This window comes from Patagioenas fasciata, chromosome Z, assembly GCF_037038585.1.
Source record: "Patagioenas fasciata isolate bPatFas1 chromosome Z, bPatFas1.hap1, whole genome shotgun sequence".
NCBI classification, from domain to species: Eukaryota; Metazoa; Chordata; class Aves; order Columbiformes; family Columbidae; genus Patagioenas; species Patagioenas fasciata.
Window position 1 is genome coordinate 71,845,379 of NC_092560.1, and position 19,634 is coordinate 71,865,012.

At 38.8% G+C, this 19,634-nt stretch overlaps 1 protein-coding gene across 3 annotated transcripts in view; it reads left to right on the forward strand.

Annotated features, from left to right (window-relative positions):
* The window catches only part of DOCK8 (dedicator of cytokinesis 8), a 93,246-nt gene that overhangs the window by 5,985 nt on the left and 67,627 nt on the right, over positions 1 to 19,634 (forward strand). For 2 of the 3 annotated variants that reach the window (XM_071802103.1, XM_065860691.2), the window contains exons 2-3: positions 12,781 to 12,883; positions 17,090 to 17,265. In XM_071802103.1, coding sequence (XP_071658204.1) covers positions 12,781 to 12,883; positions 17,090 to 17,265 — 279 coding nt within the window. Of the gene's footprint in view, positions 1 to 12,780; positions 12,884 to 13,796; positions 13,936 to 17,089; positions 17,266 to 19,634 lie in introns of those variants that run through there. The other variant, XM_071802104.1, reaches the window with a different exon arrangement.

The window sequence follows — 19,634 nt, forward strand, 5'->3', positions numbered from 1 at the left end:
AGAACCTTGCACTTGGCCTTGTTGAACTTCATGAAGTTCACCTGGGCCCCACCCCTCACACCTGTCAAGGTTCCTCTGGATGGCATAGCTGCAACAGCACCACTCAATTTAGTGTTGTCTGCAACCCTGTCTTGCTGAGGGTGCACTCAGTCTCAGTGTGTCATTAATGAAGATATTTAATAGTATTGGTCCCTGTACTTAGCCTTGAAGAATACCACTAATTTCTCATTGCCATTTGGACACTGAGCTGTTCACTGTAACTCTTCAGATGTGGCCATCCAGCTATTTCCTTATGCAATTAACAGTCCATTCATCAAATCCATGTCTCTCCAATTTAGGGGCAGGAAAGTTGTGGGGGACCATACAGAAGTCCCAGTAGCTGACATCAGTTTCTCTTTCCTTGTCCACTGATGCGGTCACTCCATTTTAGAAGGCCACTAGATTAGTCAGGCGCAATTTGCCCTAGGTGAAGCCATGTTTGCTGTCTTCAATCCATGATCTTACTGGTTACTGAGGTAAGGATGACTAGTTTTGTTCCTGCATACATGTTTTGAGAGCCTTTTGATTTAGCGATAGGAATATTGGGGTGATTGTCTTTCAGGAATATCATTATACTTTTTTTCACAATTAGTGATCTTTCATATGAATTTTTCCCCAATTTTTCAGCTGAGTTCAACATGTGATGTTCTCCCAATTACGATAGCATGTATCTCCCATTGCTGGTTTAGAGAGGTAGATTATAAACTGAGCAGAGTATCTGCTCATTTCTTTCACAGAATCACAGAATGGCTGAGGTTGAAAGGAACCTCCAGAGGTCATCTTGTCCAACTCCTCTGCTCAAACAGGGCCATCTAGAGTTGGCTGCCCAGGACCATGTCCAGATGGCTTTTGAAGACCTCCAAGGAGGCACACTCCAACACCTCTCTGGGCATCTTGTGCCAGGGCTCAGTCACCCTCATTAAAAAAAAGTGTTTCAGGTGGAACATCCTGTGTTTCAGGTTGTGCCCATTGCCTTTGGTCCTGTCACTGGGCACCACTAAAATAGCCTGGCTCTGTTTCCTTTACACTCTCCCTCCAGATATTTGTATATAGTGGTAAAATCCTCTGTGAGTCTTCCCTTCTCCAGACTGAACAGTCCCATCTCTCTCAGCCTTTGCTCACAGGAGAGGTGCTCCAGTCTCTTCATCATCTTTGTGGCCCTTGGCTGCTTTCTCTCCAAATGTCCAGATCTCTCTTACACCAGGAAGCTCAGATTTGGACACAGAACCCAACCATATCTCACCATCACTGAGCGGAGGGGGAAGAATCATCTCCTTCAACCTGCTGGCAATACTTTGCTGTGTGCACCCCAGAATAACGTTAGCCTTCTTTGCTGCCAGGGCACATTGCTGTCTCGTGTTCAACTTTGTTGTAGTCATGGTCTCCTAGTATCAGTGTGGATCCTTTTCTGCAAAGCTGCTTTCCAGCTGGGTGGCCTCCAGCATGTATTTTTGCGTGTGGATGTTCCAGGTGTGGAGCTTTGCACTTATTCTTGTTGAACTTAATGAGGAACCTGTCAGCCTTTTTCTCCAGCCTGCTGAGGTCCCTCTGAAGGGCAGCATGACCATTTGGTGCATCAGCCACTCCTCCCAGTTCTGTGTCATCAGCAAACTTGCTGAGAGTACAGGCTGTGCCATCATCCAGATAATTAATGAAGATGTTAAACAAGATTGGACACAATATTGACCCCGGGGGTATACTGCTAGTTACTGGCCTCCAACTAGACTTCATGCCACTGATCACCACCCTCTGGGCCTTGCTGTTCAGCCAATTTTCAGTCCAGCTCATTGTCTGCTCATCCAGGTCATATTTAAACAGCTTTAGACTTAAGTTTCCTTTAGACATATGAAGAATCCAATCTTCTAAGTGTTACTTTTCCCAGAAAAAGTCACTCCTGTCTTCCTGACTTACTGCAAGCTGATTTCTCATTGTCTTGATGTCTTCTGGGTTTGTAGTCAGCATGAGGAATAGATTCTACATGGCTCTAAACCACATGCAGAGGAGACAGAGAAGACAGGGAGCTCTGCTCCTTTGTACACAACTCATAAAGCCATGTCCCCACTGTAGCTTCTGCACATGAATGCTTTATCTCCTGTCCCACCACTGTTTGAATTGAAGGCAATCTGAGTGAGCAGAAAAATTAACGAGGAGTTGAGACCATGATTTCATCCCTGTTGTATTAGTTATGACTGCTCACTGAATGTGAACAACTAAACAGCCATTAAATGCGTCAGAGGGCTGTTTTCTTAGGTATATTAACATGTGTCTCTTCATTTGGGACTCCTCCACTCCAAGGGAGAGATGTAACCTGCAGGAATAATGGCCTTCTAAATCTACCACAAAGTCAAGAATGTTAGAGCAGGCTAGAGATGCATCCTATCTATTGTAAATAGCTCCAACAATAGTAGAGGGGACTTCCTAATGCCTGTGAGGTTATATTTTCATCAGCCCTAAAGATAATTCCTTTCCCTTTGCTAGGTTGTTCCCAGTGAGCAAATTAGACTAAATGTATGTCAGTGCAGCACTTCTAAACATGTTTTACAGCCACATGTGTGCGAATGACAAAGTTAAGCAGCGTACAGTTTGGCTGGTCACTATGTATAACTGAAACTAATATCAGATGATTTGCATCTCACATTCTGGCATTTATAAGTTTTGCATTTAAGACCAATTGTATCAAAGCCTTTCTACATCCGCATAGCCTGTTGAATTATACCTGGGAGTAAGCTGTGCTGTAGCTCGTATGAGCTAGAATGTGGCTGGAGGCCATAAGCGAGACAACTAGATGAAAGGAGGAATGTAGCTATAATATTTGTTATGGAGTAGGCTTAGATTGTAAGCTGTCATGTTTTATACAAGCACAAAATTGTTGTTTTTTAAAAACAGCAAACAATGCACAAAGCACGTTTGCTTGTGCAAAACTGTGTGTGTGTCCTTAAGATGTTTCTAATTCTGATGGGGAACTATGTGAACATTGCTTCCTCCTCTAGCAGAGGTGGACTGTAAATCAGTTGCAGGAGTAAATTGAGGAAGAAAGAAATATTATATATCAAGATTATGCATAGGATATTAATTCACAGTGTTAATATGTATCCCTGTAAGTATCCACTCATTTTTCAAATATAAGATTATTCAGGACACTCTTACTAGATTTGACATCCTATTGTCTATCACAAAGACTAAATGCACAGACCTTTCCTCTGGTGGGCTGTGCGAAAGATTACAACATTTCCTGCCTAAAGTACATCTAACTTTCAGGAAGTGGGAAATAAAGAGTAAGAAAATGAACTGTTAAACACTTTTCAGAGGATACCAATGCCTTTGGTTATTCACAGTGATTTACTCCTGGTTTGCATTGTTTACCCTGAACTTTATGATTACCTTTTCTGGAGTGGTCTCTCTGCTACACAATCAAGGTGATAGTAGCCACTTAGGTAGGGGGTTAATGACAAACACAGGCCCATTCAGCCAAATCTCTATGAAAAATTACAAGTGCAGGAAAGATAGGGTCCATAATACAGGCGTACTCTTTACCAGCAAGCAGGCAGCTGTAGAAACAAAGCCTTTAGAGAACTGTCGTGCATGCAGAATACTGTGGTTACTGTTGAGACAGATGTTATTGACAGCTGTTGTTAGCAGGAAGCTAATCTTTTCATCTGACTGCATACTCAAATTGGGTTTAAAATATAACAATCTATTTTCCATTACAGTTTTTGAAGGCTGGTATTATACTGTACTTACATATCTGTGCAAACATCATAATCCCCACTACGTGATTATTGAACTTTTTGCATTGTCTCTGGAACATGACTTGCGCGCAGGAGATGGACTTCAGGCTCTTGAGCAGAAAAGTTGTATTTTAAAATCCTTTTTAAAGATCCTGAATCCCTCTTAGATTTCAGACATCTATGTGCATTGTGAAGTCTAGGCTGCAATTTATGATGAGAGTGTTTTGTTCTTTTACAGTACAGAAAATCCAAAGCTTACACAAGAAAAATGTAGCTGCAAATGAGAAACATCTCTATGTCCATCAGGACGTGTGTATAAACATTCCTTATATATCTTTCCAAACAGTTTTCATTTTCGGACATGAAGTGAAAATCAGCAAGGAAGAAATATTTAATGTTGCATTTTATACGCTCTACCACTTTTAGGTTTTGTGGTCATTAAAAATTGCGGTTCATGAGCATAGTGCTGCATAGTTGTCCTTTTTTTCTATTCTGACTTGATTTTTTTTTTTAATACTTGATTCAAAAAACACACACTAGACTATACTGTTGTTTCTAGCAGTAGGAAAAAGGATAGCCTGTGAAATGTGTTTACCTGATAACATAGACTAAATGCTTGCCATCATGAATGCAGTAACAGAAAAATAGGTCCAGGCCTAGATCAGCTTTGGGGCCAAGTTCATATAAAAAATCCACAATATTTTTCCTTGCAACCTTTGTAGAATAATATTTGCACATGATGAATCACACAGTTTCCTGAGCTTCAGTAATAATGACCTGGAGACTTTTTATAAAGCAGTCATCACACCTAGTCTTGATATTGGTATTTTTCCCTAAAGTCAAGCAAACTGTATTAGGTAAGAGTATATTTTATTTCAGTTGTCACATGATCTGAGCTTTACAATCATTATAATAACAAAACCTCACATTTAGAACATTGTTAGCTTAAAACTTGGCCTTTTCTCAAGTTTGAAATTTTTCAGATGAATCGCGAAGTGAAATTCAGTTTGTAACTAATGATATAAAATATCTTAGATCATCCAAATGTGTTTGTGATGTAATATAATTTCTATAAAATTTGTACCTATAGTAATAGCCATCAGATACAAAAATACATTCCTTTTAACAACATAGTTCTTAACATATGCCAAATTCTCTAGACATTCTTGTTTTAAAAGTGTGAATGGAAAATCCAGCTCTCAAGGGTATCTTAGTTACTGCTCTGGCTCACACTGAAGTTGAATCAAAATTCTCTGTTCTAAAAATGGCAGTATCTCTTCATGTATTTGAAATTGGGCCAATTTTTTTCAGGTATCCTGCCCTAATAAAAGGTCTTCGTTTTTCCAGTTAAACTTACAGCTCTAAAGAAAAAATGTTATTCTAAGAAATATCTGGAAAAAACTCAACTGTCACAGAAAGGTCACACTGGAAATGCACAAATCTGTGTTCTTAGGCAATGTGGGGCCAACATTAACATAAATTGTTTTTCCAGTTCTGTGCCATTTGCATTAACTCCTCCTCTGTTTTTTGAAGTACTCACAGTATTAAAGACCCAACTGTGAATACATTGTGAATGTCTTTGAAGTTGACAGTCATGAAAGAGAAAAATACACTTTTTTTTCCTTGTTGATAAAAATACCATGACCTTGATAAAAATTAAAAAAAATACCCTGTAGGCATGCAAAGAAAAAACTCCCAAGAATAACATTTACATGGTCTTTATTATTATTCCTAATCTTTTTTTTTTTTTTTGTTCACTTTTCACTAATAATTGTTTATTAGGAAGAAAGTCAAAATAAAGCAAATAAACTATTAAACTTGGTATGGGTTTAACTAGATTATTAGCATTATGGTAGCCTTTTCTTGGTGAATTTCTTGTAAAGCTCAGATAATACATGTCAGCTAGAAGTTAAATCCTTGTGTTTATTTAATAATAACACTATTGTGAATTGGCTGGATAGTACAGACAAAATAAAAATCTAAAAGCACAAACCAATATAAAATTACATCGTTCTGTTACATTTCAAGTCACAGTATAAAAGGAAGACAGCATGTATGATCACTAATGCTTTTGAAATTGCCCTTGTTGTTCTAGGGGATCTAAGATTCTGGAAGACATTTGAACAATTTAGCAAGGAATAAGCCAGGGGAAAAAAAAAAAAAGACCCTAAATACAGCTTTTTCTCTGGAATACAGACCTGTGGAGTCTTCTAGAGACTTCAGGGGCACATTTGTTAGAAAGCTTTTCTTCAGCCGTCTCAGCTGAAATGAACATTTAATGAGGCACTCATGTGAATTTTAGTACTTCAAGCAGCGAGTGCTCTAAGCCAAACACAGAAAATTTTCCTTAGATAAATTGAGGCTAATCCCTTCAGTATGAAAGATTTGTATATCTATTGCTGTATGCTAATAGATTTTAAGCTAATGGGGACAACAAAAGGATTCTGTTGTTTTCACACAAATTTATATTCTCTTAACATAATTAATTAGCATATTGTGAGGTATTCATCAGAAACTTTGTATTGCATATATGAACTATCATGATCAGTTTAAGTCTATAGTAGGATGACAGATAAGATAGATTTATACTTTCTGCTTTCCAGGAGGTACCACTAAACTACCATATGAAACGTTACACCTAAAACCACTTGCACTGCAAGAGCAAACCGGCCAACAGTGCATGCACAATGTCTTCTCAAATGTTATATCATAGTTTTTCCATATTGTCCGTAAGGCACAGTGATTATAGAGCATATAAAAGCATGATTCATTAGGACTCAGTCCTAAGCCTTCTGCTTCTTTCCATGACATGACATATGGCTGTCCTTTTCCTCCACTGCCAGGATTAGAAAATGGATTTTTATGAGTGCTTATGTCTCTTTCTGAGGGAGAAACAACAAAACTGAGTGGCAGTGAAAAATCTTCACTGAACGAATGGCACACATGACCTGGAACAAAAATAAAAATTAACTTCTTGCCTATTTACTTTATAATAAACTGCCAGCATAATGAAATAGGTGATTTCTTCTTGTTGATTTCTTTGTTTTTTCCTGCACCTTCTCCTGTGAGAATATTGTGGTTAAATTTCAACCCTGTTTAATAGGCTCTTTATAGCCTTAACTGATAGAGAGTCTTAATGTGGTAGACCCCAAAGCAGGGGGTGTGCCAAGGGATGTATAGCCTGCCTGAGCCATCAGGGAAATAGTTCAGATAGGCCACTGCTGTAAAAGCTGACTAACAAAGCGAAGTTCTGCTGCCTTAAGGACTAATTAGAAACTTAGAAGAAAAACAGGCAGTTCCACTGACGGTAAGAAAAGAGCTTCTAAGCAAGATTCCCATATTTGTTAGTCAAAGATCTGGATTGTTGCCCAAAGCTTTGTGTGTGTTTGTATGGGGGGGGGGGAAGGTAATTGTTATGTTTTTCTCTTCCAGAGTGTTTTGTTGATTGTTTTCAGTTGTAACTAGAGAAGTTTCGTATTAGACTCAGAAAAAGAACAAAAGCTAGTTGAGAATTTTCTGTCAGTATCATATGAAAGGGATTACTCACCAGGGTAGCCAAGACTGAATATTTAACCTGTTAAGCAAAAGTTTTCACTATTTTACGATTCTGCCATCTGTATACATTTAAACATGAATGTTTCTCCATCTGTGGGAATAGTTCTTATAGTCTCTTTTTATTTCATTTTTTCATCTTTTCTGACTGTGTATGCAGCTCTTACAAAAGACAAGTCACTGTTCCTCAGAGTCTGCTGGAAGGGATTGTAAGGGTGTTGAGGATTTTATCTTCTTGCCTCCCTCCAGTAGGTAACTCCTAATAATGGGTAATTTTGGATAGCTTGATTCAGTAGGCATGTGAAGCATACTTGTTAAATCATGGTTTTTTCTCATGAAATTTCTGCTTTCCAGTTTATCGATGATCTTTAAAGCTGTTCTATTTCTGTTTTATTTTTAAATTGATATTCTGTGTTGAAGTTTTAATATTATCTACATGCTAACAGTAACTCATTGTGCCTGCTTTTAAGCTACATATTTCAAAGAGCTATATTGTTGAGCAGAATTTGTAGTGAAACCACAGAACCAGCTTTATGTGTAATGAGCACTTGTGTAATTTTAATTGCAGAACCCAACAGTCTTCAGCCACAGATCTAACATGTGTTAGAGAGAGAAAATAAATGTTTATTTTATCTACCTTTCCTGATACCTCATCTAGCTCCAACCAATAACCCAAATCTCCAAGTTCCCAATCCTGCAATGAGTTCTGCCCTGAGAAGCATCTCAGAGTTTGACCTACAAGCTAAATATAAGAGCCTCCAGCTGTAGTCTGTTACTTCAGTTACACTGCTGTTTTAATGTATTATGCAAACTGTAGACTTTGCATTGGAGAGTATTTGTGAAATACAGACTATGTCTCAACTTTTTGTTAGCAAAAACTGCCGGAGGATCACATCTACCAGTGGTACAGACACTGTTGAAATCCTGATTAAGCAGCATCAGTTTTTGGGCTGGTTTCTTTTTTTGCTACCTTCCAGTCACTTCTTGGTGGATCAAGAAGTCTGGTGAGTTCCAGCTTTTTCCTGATCTACACCAGAGGAGTACAACATCATCATTCAGGTAGAGCCAAGGCAACGAAGAGTGGAGCGAATGACATTATTTTGGTCCAATATCATGGAACAGCCAAGGATCTAGTAAGTCTGGAGCAGCCAAGGATCTAATAAGTCCAGAACAGCCTGAGGCTGCCATCATCTCCCATCTTTCCACAGGTTTACCTTATCTTGCAACATGCCATGTGAATGCTGACTGTGAATTCAGCAGTGACTTTTGTGGGAAGAAAACGCCCCTAAAACTGCACCTTTTTCTTTTCAGCCAGTGTTTTTTATTTACCCTAAAGAAAGGGACATGTACCAACGTGAGAGGTCTTCAGAGATATTAACATTGCTGAGTTCCTTTGCTCGTCTCTGAAAGGCCTGCAGTTGCCCAGATGCTGTTCTCCAGTTCGCTCAGAGACAAGGTCTACATTGCCCATGTGCTCTTGTCACTGTGGCATCACCTGATGGCCACTTCCAGGGTCCTGCTGCTGTGCAGTCGGAACGTTTTTCCTAATAGCTTACTAAATCTTTCTTGTAGATTACTTCTTTTCATGGACATGAATTGCTCACCATTTTCTTCACAGATTGCTACCTTTTACATAGCTGAGGACAACTGCTGTGTCTCCTCAGTCACCTCTTTTGTAACACATCCATTTTTTTCCATCTTTCCTCATGGGTCGTTCTTTTTTTGTACTCTGGCTACTCTTTTGAAGCCTTTTGAATTTGATTGCGTCTTACTCTGTGGTGTTCTAAGTGAGTACATCAGCCTAAGCACTGTCTCACTGGCTTAAATATATAGAAATAGCTTCTCCTTTTCCTTCCTTATGGTACTTAGTGAGTGCTCCAGTACACTCTCTCAGAGCCTCTTCCGTGGCATAACTATTTCTTTAGACTGTTAATTTCCCTTTTTGTATTTCTGCATTTGATTTTTTTTTTCTTCTTAGGTTTAGGGATATACATTTATTTTTATTGAATCAATCTGTGTGGATTTCACATTGTTTCTAAAATATAAGATCATTTTGAGTGCTAGTCCTGGCTTTCCAAGTGCTTACAACTCCTTCCAGTCTGATGCAATCCACAAAATTTATTACTATGTTACCTATACCATCATCAGTCTTCTAAAATAAATATACCAGTGTTCTAAAATACCTATAACATCATCAGTGTTCTAAAATAAAATGAACTGGAACCAGACTGAGGAAAAAATAATTTGCTTCTCACTTACCATAGTACATTGTTTGAAATCTCTTTACAACCTTCTTTCAAACTATTGATGACTACACCTTGAATATGTTTTTTTAACCAATTTTGGAACCAGCTGTCATGATTCTACCTAGCTACTATCACTTTACTTTGCTTATAGGAATGTCATGAGGGACACTATCAGGAGCCTTACTGAAGCCAATTAAACTATCACAGAAAAGTATAAGATAGGTTTTACGTGACTGCCCTTTGATAAGTATATATTGGTTATTCATCACTATGTAATAATTGCCAGTAATATACCAATAATTGCCAAACATTTTGGACCATAACTTACCACAGTCCACAGTTTCTAGTTGCCCACCATACACTTCATCATCAAACTATTAACAAACAGGCATTACTAAGGTGATGTACATTTTAATGTTAACTATGATTTCATGGTCTCCTTGTTTTGGACCTGATGTTCCAGCTACTTCTAAGTTGATTGTCCAGTAAGTTGCTCTACTACCATCTTGAATGTCAGAGACCAGCTGACTGGTGCGTGGTTATTTGAGTCCTCCTTTCTAAAGATATAATTGCCTTTTTCACTCAGATTTTTCGGTGACTGCTTTGTGTTCATCCTTCATCTCTTGCCTTCTTCCCTTATTGTTTTTTAGCACATAGGTAGACTGTCCTTGCTGCTAAGGGTGACTGTAAAGCTCTCCTTGGAATCAGGGCAGGGATGGTAAAACTATGGCCATGGCATAGATGGACTACAGCCTCCATAAAAGCTGGGACACCACATGCACTGGGTTAACGTGGACCACCATTTTCCTGCGGGTACCTGACACTGTCTGAGGTAGCTCTTTGATCAGAAAACAGACATCTCACAAACCACAGCCATTCTGGCATTATTGAAGAGCCATCTAGAAGGACCTCTGTTTCCGCCTTGGTTCTCAGGTTTTCAAAACTTTCTGTGCTGATTTCTGACTGTAACATCCACCTTTCCTCCATGTTGGGATAGCTAATGTGCTTTTGGTTGAGCATCTTTTAGCAGCTCTGTCTTTACCTATTCCTAGTAGATCTCGCCAAGCATTTCTGAGTTGGTTCAAACCAGCTTTACTGTATTCTGTTATTCCTACTGTATTTCTTCTACCTTTCTTCCTTCAGTGATATGAAAAACATGAAATCAGTCAACTGAACTACTCCTAAACTTTTTGAAATTCACCTTTATATATTACAAGAATCTTCCTCCATTGGACTGATTTATTTTGTGGATTCTTTCTTTGAATATTGTGGAGACTCTAGAACTAATGTTGGTGCTCTTGAGAAACGTATTTCCTCTCAGTTAGCTGGACTTGTGTGGCCTTTTACCAGATAGCAAATTCAGCCGTTCATCCACATGCAAGCTTCTGCTTTTGTAGATGAAAAATTCACACCATTTCCCCTTCAAAGAGTCTGATGACTCCATATCTGTTGTAATGAGTATTATATCATTGTTTACTGCAGCAACTTCTGCAATACACTATAACACAGTTTTTTTACATATACTAAGCCAACATCTGCTGCTACATCTATTATTTATATCAGTAACAGATACTTCTGCACAGGGTAAAAACTGACTCAGTTTGAAGGAAAATTTTGAGTAATTTGACTTTTTTTATATGCCTTGCTGCATACGTTCATGATAAGAGAGTATTTGCAGTGGGAAGATGAACAACAATAATCCTGATACACAAGAATCTTTTATTTTTAAAATAGGGCAAAAATAATCTAAGGAAAAAAAGACTTCCTCACCCTCCCTACGTGGCTTCTTGCTTATATAATCATTTAATAACCTTAAGAAAAAATCCCATTTCATCCTGTCTGATTTTTGGAATACAATTGATCAATAGAAATTTCTCTTCCAAATGAACCTCTTTTCTTTCTCTGTAACTCTGACTTTGCTATATCTGCAATTGCTACTGCCTTCAGATTGGAGCCGTGTCCCATTCACACATGGTGTGGCTTTTGACCTGTGAGCAGCTACACTTACTTATGCATATTTTATTTTAGAAATCAGATCTAATATCTCAAATACCTTTAACACCTTCTGTGAGATACCTGTCTCTTAACACAAGTAGAACTGCATGAAGCGGAGTTTAGGTTTTTGTCATGTTTGCTAAGAAAAGCAGTAATAAGGGATTAAGGGTCATAGAATAGGTATAGTAGTCATAGAAATCAAAAGGCCACAGGGGAGAGAAGGTGCTGACCAAACAGGCAAACTGTCCTGTGCCATCAGATAATTTTAAGGTGCCTATTAATGCTTGCTGGAATTGGAAGACAGTCTCACACAGAAGAGAAAGTCTTCTTACCTCTCTATTTTCCTGTCTCCCAGTTAGCTGCCCTGGTGGGCTGCAGGTTTGTTTTTTCTTAACTTCTGGATAAATTCATCTTGCTATTTTAAAAATCTTGTCATGAATGTTCACAGCAAAATATATAGTAGATGTTTTGTTACCATTTCATGGCTGATTATTCTCAAATCACATTAAATATTAATTTTTTTCCATGAAAAACTATCAAGCTATTCTGATTACTGAATTTCCAGACTGAATACATACAGCTGTACTATCACTCTGGGATTTCTAAAGAATTCAGTACTGGCCTCTTTTTGCTTCCATTGAAATCAATTAATTAGCATTTAGGAAGTCTTTTCCTCAAAATACATAAAGTGTAGGCTGATTTTTAAATTCTTGCTTTCAGTTTGTCTTCTGCTTTTTACAGCAGACTGCATTATTGGTGTATTTCTGGGCTTACACTGTTCAATGAGTGATCGTGTCTTGTTTTTATTCCTTGGTGAATTACTAGTTCATTAGAATATTTGCCTCCATTATGTCGATTTTTCTTTCTCTGCTCTATTATGCTGTATCTTTGCTTTGCAGAAATGAAATCTGTGAGTATTGCTGTACAGGTTGCAATCACACTTTACTTAAGGATAAGGTTATTCTTTCTTGCATAGCCTTTCCCAGCTGTGAGGACTCCAATATAATGTTAGAAACCTGTTGAAAGAGTGTCGGAACTTTGTCACAAGGGACTGCAAAAGCTTTTTGAGGCTTGTACCAACTACAAAACAAGGAGTCTAGAACACCATCAAAATACACTTCTGAACACTGGGGCAAGAGAATAAATTGGCTAAGTTTGGCATTTGGAATTTGTATGCGGATAATTGTAATTACAAGAAATTTTTCTCTGCTTAATTAAAGGCACTCTTCTGCAGAAATACGAAAGCAATTCACGCTCCAACCAGGCTTTGCACAATTCTGTCAACGAAGCTTAAGTACCCCTGGTATTTCTGCTCTTCATCTGGTAAGTTCTGGGTTTATCTTCTTTACACAGGTTTGGCATCTACATTGCTTAGTGTTTTAGGGCAAATGCAGTGATCTTGTTGTCTTGCTTTCCACTGGCTTCTGCCTAAAGCTGTTAAAAAGTACTTGCTGGGAAGCTGAGCAAATTACTCATTTGCAAAAACTGAGAATGGTCCTTGGAGCCTGAAATAGACAGTCTTCCTGCATATTACTATAAATCAAAGTTAATTAGTAGGTGTTGGAGTATATTATGTCCTTTCCTTGCCGTAAACATTCAACTACATGAAGTAAATGCATTGTGTAGTGATCACAGATGATTTGCAAAAGGAGGTCAGTGAATAAAGAAAAAAAAAGAAAGGTAGAGGCTCAGCTATTTTGGCTTAGTAAACAATCTCCGGATCTAGCAGCAGAGACAGCACACTGACATGTTTTTCAGTGCTGTGGAGTAAGCATATGCAGTGAGAAGTTCCGAACCATGCCCTGTTTGGCATAGGTATAATTGAGTCAACAGCTATGCGTCTCCGAATCATCTTCAGCCTTCCACGTGTAATCCCCCTCTAAAGAAGTCAGACCGTATGACACTGCCCTTATGACAAAGGGGAAAAACACCAAATCTTTTTAATTGCCTTTCAGGAGGACGGGTATTTTGTGAACTTACTAGGCCATAAATAAAACTGACTAAGATTTTTATACTCTCCGTCTTCCTACCCTTTTAATTTTTTCTTATTTTTGTGAGACGCAATAAGTAGAAGCAGGAAAAGTCTTTGTGCACCAGTGATTGTGAAAAATGTAAAACACTAGATGAAGCAGTTACTTCCTGTGTGTCAGGGCCTCCCGCCACACTCACTTCCTTAATCTGAAACGCTGTGGTGTTTTAACTTGTTCCTTGCGGTTATTCAGCCCGAGGAGGCTAGGCCCCTTCTCCTACATGCAGACGACTGCTTTTTGCTCTTGAGAAACCTGATAACATTTCAGTTACTGAGTGTTACGCCATAGCTGCCATTTTGTGTGCTGTCACAACCTACATGCCTCTAGCCCATCATCCTTAAAAAGGTATGTTAGCACTAATGATTTGTGGCGTTTTCTGTAAAATAATTGTTTTGCACACTTTTATGATGTGTGAAAAGGAGTCCTGGCTTCTCAGTTGAAACTGTAGATGTTTCCTTTGATAATTTGCACCAATTTTGAGGGAGATCATTAACCTCCACCTGCATTTACCTTTTTCACCATCTTTTAAAATTTGTGTCTGATTTACGATAGTCAAAAGCACACATTTGTGGCAATTAACGATTATTATTATATTAACACTTCAACTAGAAAAAGTTAGAAGGTTTAGTGAAATGTAATTGATTTGAATTGTCAGAATGGGAAAAGTGTGATTTCTGAAAGGAAGTGCAATGCTTAATAAAAAATTAGATTGTATTTTGCATGCAAAACATTACCTCTTCAGCAACTGACAAGATGTAGTATGCTTTTGTATACTTTTAGCTGTGTTTTACTTTCATATTTAGTGATATTTTTTTTTTTTTTTGGTAGATCTTCATATATAGAGATAGATAGATAGATAGATAGATAGACAGACAGAGAGATGGATAGATAGATATACTAATGTAATGTTTTACCCACTTGCACTAGAGTAAGTGAATTTCAAAGATATTATGCTGGCAGTAGCTGATAAAGATCACAGTTTACTCCCGACTGTTGATGCAGTATGCTCAGCACTACACTAGGTACAAACAACAAATAGTCCTTAACCTAAAAACTTAGTAACAGCACCGTGTATTTCTTCAGCTGACTGCCTCATGATTTGGTGGACTTACTGTCAGTTTCAAATTTTTCCTTTGGATAAAAAGAGCAAAGAGAGAGATTTTCCCACACATGTTTTCGGATAATTCAATCGATCTCTTAAATGTACAGGCAGAGAGGTGAACTCAGAGACTTTATTAAGGCAGAGACCTATACAGTTTTCCTATAAAACGGGAACATGGGGCAGGGGGTGGTGGTTGACTATATTCAAAGGTCTCTACTACGACATTTACAGGAGTGTTTACCGCATCTATTTTTTTCAAAAATTTATTTGCTTGTCCTAGATTTTTTAGCACATTTCTGTTACATATGCTTCACTTTCTGCAAGATGTTTCTGTATTTTTGTTAGCTGGATAACTTCTTCACATTTATTTCCAGAATGCTAGACAAGCTCCAAAACTTGTATTTACCTCTGATAAGTTTTAACTCGTATCCCTATTTAGAGTGACTGATGTGGCATATTATGTGTGAGCCATTTTAGTTCAGAGTTACTCAGAGCTTTGTCACTGTTGGGCACCTTTGCATGTTTCATAAATGGTGAAATTCCTCATTGAGTTACAATTTCTGATGTTGTGGATGTAACACCATTATGTGCAGGGGTAACTTCATGCTCAGGAGAACATCCTGTCAACATCCATGAGAGCCTTGCACAAGTAGGACTCAGTAATAATGAGTAAAGACTTAATGATTTTGACCCTCAGATTTTATTCGTGGAGAAGGACACTAGAGTATAAGGAGGATATCTCCAGAACGCATGTTGGATGAGACAGTAGCCACAGTAACATTGAATATAAAGAAGTGATGATATCAGGGACATTGGGTGCCTTATTTTTCGCACACCCCATCAGCAGCAGCATAGATGTAGGTTATCTGATCTATGTTCAGACATGTTGCTGACAGCTTCAGAAGGCAGCCTTGGGAAAGCTATTTGGGCTAATCAGTGCAATGCAATTCTAGCTCTTTATAGACAGCATGATTTGATAGCTACTTTTTGCTAGAATTCTTCCTCCTAGTAAATAAATTATTCCACAGCTGCTTTTCTAATGGTCTAACTATTTTTCTGTGCTCTTATTGTGCTGAGCTGTCCTCAGCCTTTCTGGAGCTCACAGAACATAAACTATAAGTTGTGTGAAGCTATAGCTTTTAGATCTATTTTGTACTTGTCAAGAAAGTTAACATGAGATGCTGGTCTCTGTACGCAAGTGGACAGATGTTTTATTTTCTAAGCATATACAGGCTATTTTTGTTGGCCTTATAGCATGTAATTTTTTCTGTTTTATCTACACATAAAATAATATATGCTTTTAACATATGAAGTCACATTAATGTGTATGTGGAACATTTCTAGATACCATATCAAACAAGATTTTCTGCCTCTGTTTTTGAGACTAAGCAGATAAAAAAGATCCAGACAACTTCATAGTCTGTACGAGTGGCAGATTTTGCACTTCTTTAAGTTTTTTCTGATCAGGTGTTCTGTGTACGAATGGCTGAAATGTAATCAGATACAACTGCTCCTATCAAGGTGCAATGCCACATGCTGTAGAAATTACAGATTTCTAAGGTTTGCAACAATAACTTCAGTAGTTCCACATAACCTTTTGTGTAGGTACTGTACAAACCCTAGAAAAATCCAGTAAAATTAGAACTTGAAATGCAAATCAGTAGCATTCAGAGATGGAATATAATAATTTCTTCCGATTTTGGGTAGCACTTGCGTTTAACTTTGGAGACGAAAGTACAGAGCATTTCTGATAGTCAGTATCTTTCAGGCACAACACCTCACATGAATGCCATCTTCATGATGGCAGCCATGGTGCTTATATTTGGTTTGTAGCTCAGGACAACTTCCAAAACTTACTGTCTGGGCCTCATTATTGCTAGTGCCTTTTGTCACATGTGCTGTAGAGTCCATTGACAGCTGCCTGACACTGTCATTTTAGTCACCTGCCCTTGTCCTGTGTTGTTCCTACTCAGTGCTGCCTTTTTGATAACTCTCATTAATACCGTAAATTGAACTAGAAGGACTGAGTGCACTTTGTGAGAATCCAGCAGAACATGTCTGAGGGCATCCCAGATGTACCTCAGCCCTCCTACCAGCATATAGGAAAGCCTCACAGAGAAAATAGGTGCAAATTTTGGTTTAGGTGTAGAATCTTCCTTACTTCTTTGTGATTTAAAACTTTCCCCTCTTTGTTTCCTTTATTTTTTCAACTGAATGTTTTGTAAGCAACTTCTCCCAGTATTAAATGCAGTGGCACTGTATGTAACATTAGAACTCTGTTTGCAATGTTTAATAAGTAATGGAACAGTGATATGAATTAAATAAATAAGCCTAAATTACACTATTAATAAAAACCTTCTGTTGCTAAAATAAACACCTCTTGATTTCTTCCATTAGCCTTCCTTTTATGACGCAGTAGACCCAGTAGATTTTGAAGGCTTCCTCATGACACGGCTGAATAACTTGGACTCGGAACTAGCACAGGAACTTGGTGACTTTCCTGAAGATGACTTGGACGTTGTCTTTACACCCAAAGAGTGCAGGACTTTGCAACCCTCTATGCCAGAAGATGGGTAAGAAGCCTTTCTCTCCCTCTGAAATGCTGATTTTAAAATAGTGCAAGCCTGGCTGCTGGTTTAAAAATAGTTTTGAAGACATTGATCCAGACACCTTTGCCATCCATCCAGCCATTGTGCAATTGCTGAACTTAAAACATTCAAACTTTGCCATTGATTCTGTTGGGCCTGTTTGCACAGTTAAAATCATGCAATGTTTATATGACTTACTGAGCTGGGTGGTAGCAGCAGAAGTGAGGTAGACACAGACCAGGAAGAAGAGTAAAGAAGGGCAGGATGGTAGTATGGAAAATAAGTTTGCAGCTGTGATCGCAGAGGTTGAAGTTGATTCTGATCATGTAGTAAACACAGGACTGAGCTTTTCTGCTTCCCTTCCCTTCCCTTCCCTTCCCTTCCCTTCCCTTCCCTTCCCTTCCCTTCCCTTCCCTTCCCTTCCCTTCCCTTCCCTTCCCTTCCCTTCCCTTCCCTTCCCTTCCCTTCCCTTCCCTTCCCTTCCCTTCCCCTTCCCCTTCCCCTTCCCCTTCCCCTTTCCCTTGTGATCGTGGCATTGATCACATCATTAAGCATCTCTTTCTTGCTTAAATGGTGGGAAGTAGTTCCTACTGCACACAGTTTGGGGTGAAAAAGCATTCATTTCTAGTGTAGGAGTCACTTTTGTTTTCAGGCTGACATTAATGAAATAATTAGGAAGCTTTCCACTGTTTTCAACAGCTTTTAAATTAAAATAGGTAGCAAGTGTGGATACTGATGGTCAGCCATTCTGGAAGTATTTGAGCTGATTTGGTAGACAGGGAAACTATGAGCAATAGAATTTTTCAGAATGCGAAAAAGGGGTACATTCGAGAGTTTTCTGATGTGGTTTAGGAGATTCCTATGCGTTGTATACAAAATACTCTTCAAGGACTGCTTTGCTGTAAATGGTACCTTCAAGTGGAACCACAAAGGCCCATTCAGTTTTGCAAGCAGTAACAGTCAGATGAACATGAAGTCAGCACCAGTTTAGCCCCAGACTGCCGTGTCTGCAAAGGCAGCTAACCATGCAGTGTATTTTGGCTGGGGGGCTGGCTCCTTCCAGTATAATTGGGAAGGGAACAGCAGAGTCTATATTCTCTACTGTGCTGAGCCAAGACACTGAAGGAACAAAGAGGTTGGTGTCCTGGCTCACAGGGCAGACTGGCACCCCGCTCTGCTCCTGCAGAAGTTCCTACAGCCTGCTCTAATTCATACCGGCCAGCCGTATAAATTAGAACCCTATACAACAACGGTGTTTGTGCAGTGTTTTCTGCCCAATGTACCAAATGCAATCAGGCTAAGCAAGAACCACAGTTCATATGCATTTTGCCAGCTGCGGATTAGCTGAATCTTGGAATCATGTAGCTCCTGGGGGATTTGGTAACATTTGCACAAAAGGTGATTTTCACTTCAAGTTATGTGTAGAAAATTATCCAGTCTTTATCATGAATTCTTGTTTTCTCATGGACTGTGGGAGACAGTGAATATTTTGGTGCTTGAAGTTCCCACTTATTTAACTTATGGACAAAAAGAGTAAAATATTATGCAACTTTGAAATGAGACTTAAAAGATAAAATGACCATTTCTCCCCTGTTGCTGCGATTACTTTGCAGCATGCCTGCTTCTTAAAAAAGCAGTTATGTATTTGTTGTTTTTGGTTTTGTTTGTTTGTTTGTTTTTCCCTGGTAGGACAATGTGTAGACTCATCCTGTACAGACAGCTTTAGACCTGATTTCCACCACAGTGACATTAAGGGTTCTGTAAGGAGTCTGTGGCAAAGCTCAAATAGTCAATACCAAAAAAATACACTTTCATCAGATTTTATTACACAGCAGCTTCCCATTTAGCCATTCACACCACTGTTGCCAATATTAGTGCTTTCACAGCAAGTCCTGGTCAAGGATGCCAGGGTGTGTTAGGAGAGCTGAGGGCACAGGAGGGGAACACACCAAAGATGTGCCTGCAGGCGATGCGGTCTGTGGTGTCTTCCTGCACCAGGAGCAGGAAACAAATACCGCCAACCAAAATGGGTTAACGTGCTACCTGCTCACAAACACACATCCCATGTGAACCAGATCCAGGTGGTGACCAAGTGTTGTGTCAGTCCCCAGGTGGCAGGGGCACAAGGCTCCAGATCAGTTATTACTCGCTCTTGGCAATCAGTTGCAAATCTGTTAAAGACTTCCAGGTGGAAAATGCTGAAAAGTATCATGGCTTTCACCCATTCCTGCATTGCATGAGTATCCTGCTCTTTTACTCACTCAGAGAACATAAGAAGTGGTTTTGGCACAGAGCACTAAAATTTTTCAGAATAGGGGTAGGGAAATTGTGCCACAACATCATGACAGCAAATT